The sequence below is a fragment of the Panicum virgatum genome, chromosome 2N (genome assembly GCF_016808335.1).
Source record: "Panicum virgatum strain AP13 chromosome 2N, P.virgatum_v5, whole genome shotgun sequence".
Taxonomy (NCBI): Eukaryota; Viridiplantae; Streptophyta; class Magnoliopsida; order Poales; family Poaceae; genus Panicum; species Panicum virgatum.
The window spans coordinates 44,052,439-44,058,682 of NC_053146.1; the positions used below are offsets into that span (position 1 = coordinate 44,052,439).

A 6,244-nucleotide genomic window follows, 5' to 3' on the forward strand; every position below is an offset into this window, starting at 1 on the left:
TCGGAGTGGGAACGTATACCCGCTTCTCCTCAAGGTCGAATTTTCTGGCTACTATGCTCCCCCTGATCATCTGATCTTCTAAGAAGGCAGCGTGTCTTGTTTCTACAAACTTCGTGTGTCTGTCGGGACAATAAAAGCGATATCCCTTAGACTTTTCTGGATAGCCAATAAAATGGCAACTGACTGTCTTGGGATCTAGCTTCCCAATGTTCGGATTAAACACTTTGGCCTCAGCTGGACAGCCCCATACGCGAAAATGATTAAGCGAGGGTTCTCTTCCTGTCCATAGTTCATACGGTGTTTTCGGCACCGATTTACTCGGCACCCGATTAAGAATGTAAATGGCGGTTTTTAACGCCTCCATCCACAAATTAATCGGTAACGTGGAGTAGCTCATCATACTTCTGACCATATCCATCAGGGTACGGTTTCTTCTTTCTGCTACTCCGTTCTGCTGAGGCTCGCCCGGTGTAGAATATTGGGCAACTATGCCATTTTCCATAAGGAACCTTGCAAAAGGTCCTGAAACTTGGCCATAAGGGGTGTGTCGACCGTAGTACTCTCCCCCACGGTCGGATCTGACTATCTTAATCTTTAAATCATATTGGTTTTCTACTTCTGCTTTGAATATCTTGAATTTATCCAATGCTTCTGATCGTTCTTTAATTGGATAAATGTAGCCATAACGCGAGTAATCGTCTGTAAATGTTATGAAAGAAACATAATCATCTATAGTAGTGACAGGGAATGGTCCACATATATCTGTGTAAATTATTTCTAGAATTCCCGCACTTCGTTTGGCACCTTTCTTTTTGTTCTTAACGAATTTTCCTTTAATGCAATCAATACATTGTTCTAAATCTGAAAATTCTAACGGTGGAAGAATTGATGCTGTTACTAAGCGCTCTATTCTCCCCCTCGAAATATGGCCTAAACGACAGTGCCATAATTTTGACGAAATTGCATCAATTCGTTTGCGTTTCTTAGTAACATTCTCATATGAGGAGGCATTTTTATTCTCAGAACATACTGCATTCACATTCTCAGATAATGAAAGCAAATATAATTTGTCTTGTCGGAAGGCAAGACCAACACATTCTGAATTAACTTGTATCTTACACTTGCCATCACCAAAATGACAAGCAATAGCGTCATCATCTAATTTAGACACACTTATTAAGTTTCGTTACAAAGATGGTACATAAAGAACATCTCTCAAACAAAGTACAAAGTCATTATGTAATTCTAATTGAAATTCTGCAATGGCTTCGACTTCAGCTTCTACACCGTTTGCAACTTTAATTCTTCTTGCGCCTCTTGGCAGGGTCCTCCTCATACTTGATCCCTGTAAAGAATTAGCAACATGAGTAGTTGCACCAGAATCAATCCACCAAGTGGATTTGTCATAACTTAAATACAGGGATTCATCTACAAAAGTAATGGTGTCCTCACCCTTTCTTAACAACTCTTTCAGGAATTCTGGACAGTCCCTCTTGTAGTGCCCTCTCTTTTTGCACTTCAGACACTGGTCTTGTTCAACTGGAAAATTTTCCCAGTCTTTCTGTGGAGGTGGTCTGGAAGGGCCACTCTCATGCTGATTCTTGCCTAGTGGGAAAGGTCTCTTGTTATGCTGGAAGTTCTTATTCTGGAAATTCTTTTTCTTGTGTTGAACTTGAAAAGCAAGCTCTGATACCATTGTTAGTTACAAAGATTCTAGGGTTCTACACTGGATCGATATCTAGGCATACAAGATCGAGTACGGGTATATCTTCTAGTAGATAAACATGGGGTTCATCCTAGTTCTAGTACAACAGAGAGAGAGGAAGGTATGGAGATGAAGGTGCAAACCATCCGTGGAAGGGGGCGCAGAGGAGCTCGACCCCGCGGGTGCCATGGCATCGATGGAGTCGAGGATGGAGGCGAGGAAGTCCGGGTTGGCAAGGCCTGGATCCAGCGGCGACGATGGGCAGCGAGGGTACCGGTACCCTTCGGGCCGGTACCGGCACTGGCCCGATCTTTGGATCGGGCCTGGAGATCATATCCAACATAACCATGTCACTATCTTTGAACATACTGAAAGCAGACTTTGTGGACCTTCAGTCAGCGAGTGTTCAATGGCTATCCACTACCAAAATGTGAACATGATGACAGTTGAGAGATGCTATTATGCCAACACTATGCGATATTGAGCAATTATTTTGATCTCACTGTACAAGTTTGTTTTCAACATGGTACAGACTGCAGACCTTTGTTCAGATAATACTATGTCACAAAGGTGCTAATATTAGTGGGCAGCAACTGAGCAGATGACTGTGATGCTTTCTATTCATACCCGATTGTTGCAACTGATAAAATTTTCTAGAATTGTCTGAAGCCTCTGTGAGATGCAAGCAAATACATATTCTCTGAGCAGAATCTGAACGGAACAAAAGTTTCAGCGAAAATTCTTGTGATCCTGTCGTGGTCCAACAATCTGAGTGAATCAAGCTTTTGCTGATCGGGATGTTACATATGAGACCACATACTAAAGTGGTGTGATTAGGGAACCCTGTTGAGCTTAGTAATGAACTAATACTAAAGTGGTGTGATTAGGGAACCCTGTTGAGCTTAGTAATGAACTAATGTCTCCTGATAGAGGAACCTACCACTCATCAGAACTGACTAAACGAAAAGGTGAAGAAAACTACAGTTGATGGTCATAACTGAAGGCACAAAATGGAGAACGGCAAGAAACGAGGCTGCACCCTTCATTAGTTGATTCTGAGGAAATTACGAGGTTGTGACAACTTTCAAAAGTCAAATTCACTGCCCCTTCCATGAAGTGAAGAGCTTACAGATACAAAATTACCGCAGTTCAGAGTTCAAAGCTTCACTCTAGTACAATAAGTATTAAGGAAACCCACCCTTGCATTCCTATCAATGGCCAAACATGTTGTAAATTCATGCTTTTGTCACGGTGATAGTTTCCTCACAGCAAGGCCCAGTAACACATGCCCATGACTTCTTGATTCTCCAGTTCACACATCAATTTGGTGATGGTAGATGTGTTTCCTACTCCTTTGAGCTGGCAGAATGAATCAGCAAAATACGCTATGATTTTTCGGAGATGGTCAAAGGATTGCCCTCTTGCATGGCTGCTCAATTTATGGAGAAACAATCTTTGGACCACCCTAACGGCTGAAGCTCGATCATTTTCCTCACTTTCTTTTTGTGTAAGTGGCTCATGGTAAAATGATAAGCAAACCCTTAATTGTAGCGAGATTACCTGACTTGACTGATAATTCTGTTGCACTTGTTTTTCAATTCACAGTTTTTTATGCCACTATTGATATCAAGATTATCTGAACGACACCTGAACTTCATTAAAAATAGTCCACATGCTTGAAATTTTCCTTCTCAAAATGGTAAGTTTGAGATGACACTACCTTGCAGCCACTGACAAATTTGTACGGGTCATGTGCGTAGATTGAGGGCATTTACATTAACCATGTGTGTTGATCGGGGATGCTTGTATTCTGCAACATGCTTAATCCTGCTGGGAATAATATATGCCTACTCTGACGACGAAGTAATCTGTGCTTCATTTTTGAAGTTCTTACTTGAAAGACCAGTTCAAGTTCAGATTTCAGACTTGTTTAGGAGCTGGATGAGAAGTGATTTGGTAAACACATGGGTTTTTGAGACGGGGAGAATGGAAAGAGATGATGTAGGCCAACGAACACAAACGAACAAAGAAATCATATGCAAGCATGTTTTTCTCCAAAAGTCAGTCAATACAGGAGCTGATCTTTCGACTATATTGTTCGTGAAGTCTTGAACTGATACTTACTTTTTGGTGGTTGGTAGCTCAGCTCAAACAAAGGTCAGAATTGTGGAATATGGAATTGGCTCATCTAATGATCAAATAGGCAAATCAGTGATGTGTCTCTAATTCCAGAACGTGCTCTAACAATTTGATACAGATCAGAATTGTGGCATATGCAATTGGCTTCTCTGAATAACTCAACCTGTGATGTGTTTGCCAATTGTCCGAACGTGCTCAAATTGACAGCTTGATTGTCTTTTACTGTACATCACATAGCACCGTATTTTGTTGACAAAATGCTCACTTATGTTTGAGGAAGTGGACACATAATCATAGTTTACGATATGCGCATGTTTTAAGATTGTTCTTATGCCTGCTTTGTTCTTTGGTAAGAAGCTTCCTGGGATGGCTACAAGAGAGTGTTTTGACAACCACTGCAATCTCAAATGACATCAGTCAGCGTTCCAACCTAACAAAATCTTGCCCAGATTAAAGATTGAGAAGACTGCGGCTATGGACCTTTGAATATAATTATTTGACTGCTGCTTAATTATTTATCATGTTTGGTTACATTTACTAGGAACTGCGGCTTTTTGAGTTTTATCCTCACTTCCTCAGTGTCTATATTCATTAGCGATATCCCGTTTGCGTGGTTTGGTAGATGAGATACCTGGAACCCTAAAATAATAACAGAACTGACTTTTCAAGGGTCAAGGGCACAACAACCGCGTTCTCAACTGAATAAGATCTATCTAGAACAGGAAAATATCACATGATGAGATAAGATGATACCAACGCCATTAGTTAACACATTAAAATAAATATGCTGCATGTTTCAATTTGGTTATTGATGATTATATTTCTCTTTTATATGCCAATCATTTGGACTACTCCATTTCCTTCAAGATCAAGACGAGATCGAAACTGCTCCCTCCGTCATAATAAAATAAATTTTAATAATTTACCTATTTGATATGTCAGATGTTAATATTCTTCTCTATAAATTTTGTTAAATTTAAATTATTTTAATTTATGATAAACTAAAAATATCTCATATATTTCATGACAGAGGAGTACATTCTAACACAAAGGATTGGCATAGCAGCACATGCGAATTGAAGAGACTCCGTCCAGACTCCGAAGTCATGACCAGCAGCCTGCCCAAGTTGCGGCACCGTCGCGGGGCCCACGTTACAGTCTCACTCGCGAATATTTTGACAAAAAAAACATACATGGAGTACATAAGCTTAATATTTGATCTGTACTCTTCAAAATATTTGATCTGCCATCCATGTAAAAAGTTTTGTAAATAGACTTCATTTAGTACTCCATGTATGTGTCAAAATATTTTGTTTTTTTAGTACTCCTTACGCCTGGCTAGCTAGTGATAGTGATACCAACACATCAAGCATAAGCTTACCCAGGAAGCAGAAGATTGTAATGGGGAGGCAACCGTGCTGCGACAAGGTGGGGTTGAAGAAGGGCCCGTGGACGGCGGAGGAGGACCAGAAGCTCGTCAGCTTCCTCCTCACCAACGGCCAGTGCTGCTGGCGCGCCGTGCCCAAGCTCGCCGGTACGTGATCGATCGAGCATCTATCTCTCCTCGCCGACGCACGGCCGCTAGCCTAGCTTAGCATCGGGCTAGCCTTTCCTGCACGCTAAAACGCCATGACCACAACTCACTCTTAATTGTGCTCATCGATCGAACAGGACTGCTGCGTTGCGGGAAGAGCTGCCGGCTGCGGTGGACCAACTACCTGCGGCCTGACCTGAAGCGCGGGCTGCTGTCGGAGGAGGAGGAGAAGACGGTGATCGACCTGCACGCGGAGCTGGGCAACCGGTGGTCAAAGATCGCATCGCACCTGCCAGGGAGGACGGACAACGAGATCAAGAACCACTGGAACACCCACATCAAGAAGAAGCTCAGGAAGATGGGCATCGACCCCGTCACCCACAAGCCCGTCCTGCCCGCCGCTCCTCCTGCCCCGCAGTGTCCGCCGGGGGAGGAGAAGACCGCCTTGTCAGGTGCCGCACTCGGACACGAGGTGCCCATGGTGAACCTCCTGGACGACGACGACGACATTGTCTTGCCACGCGACGTCGTCGTCGTCGAGCCACCTGCGGCCAACAGTGGCTTTATCAGCACGGCCAATTCGCCCGGGCCTTCCGGTTCCTCCTCATCATCGCTGTGACGGAATCGCTAAATTAAAACTCTAATTAAGCGTAATGGCCGTCATTTAAACACATCGGGCGTATTAACTTAACGGCTTAATTTTGCGATCCTTTCTCAATCCACGGCCCGATCGAAACAACACCGGTGGTCTCACACGAAGGTGAGCGCAGATGGTACGAGCACCACACAGTACTTAAAAATACAAACACCAAATGCTTATGAAACATTTAGTTTAAAAATCGAGTTCGAAATACATAATAATACAC

General features: G+C 42.9%; 1 protein-coding gene across 1 annotated transcript; it reads left to right on the plus strand.

Moving 5' to 3' along the window:
• Nucleotides 1-5,176: 5,176 nt before the first annotated feature.
• LOC120662658 (transcription factor MYB20-like) lies at nucleotides 5,177-5,997 on the plus strand. The gene is made up of 2 exons (XM_039941760.1): nucleotides 5,177-5,378; nucleotides 5,516-5,997. Exons 1-2 carry the CDS (start codon nucleotides 5,246-5,248, stop codon nucleotides 5,995-5,997), a joined length of 615 nt encoding a protein of 204 aa, XP_039797694.1. The 5' UTR covers nucleotides 5,177-5,245.
• The last annotated feature ends 247 nt before the right edge of the window (nucleotides 5,998-6,244 follow it).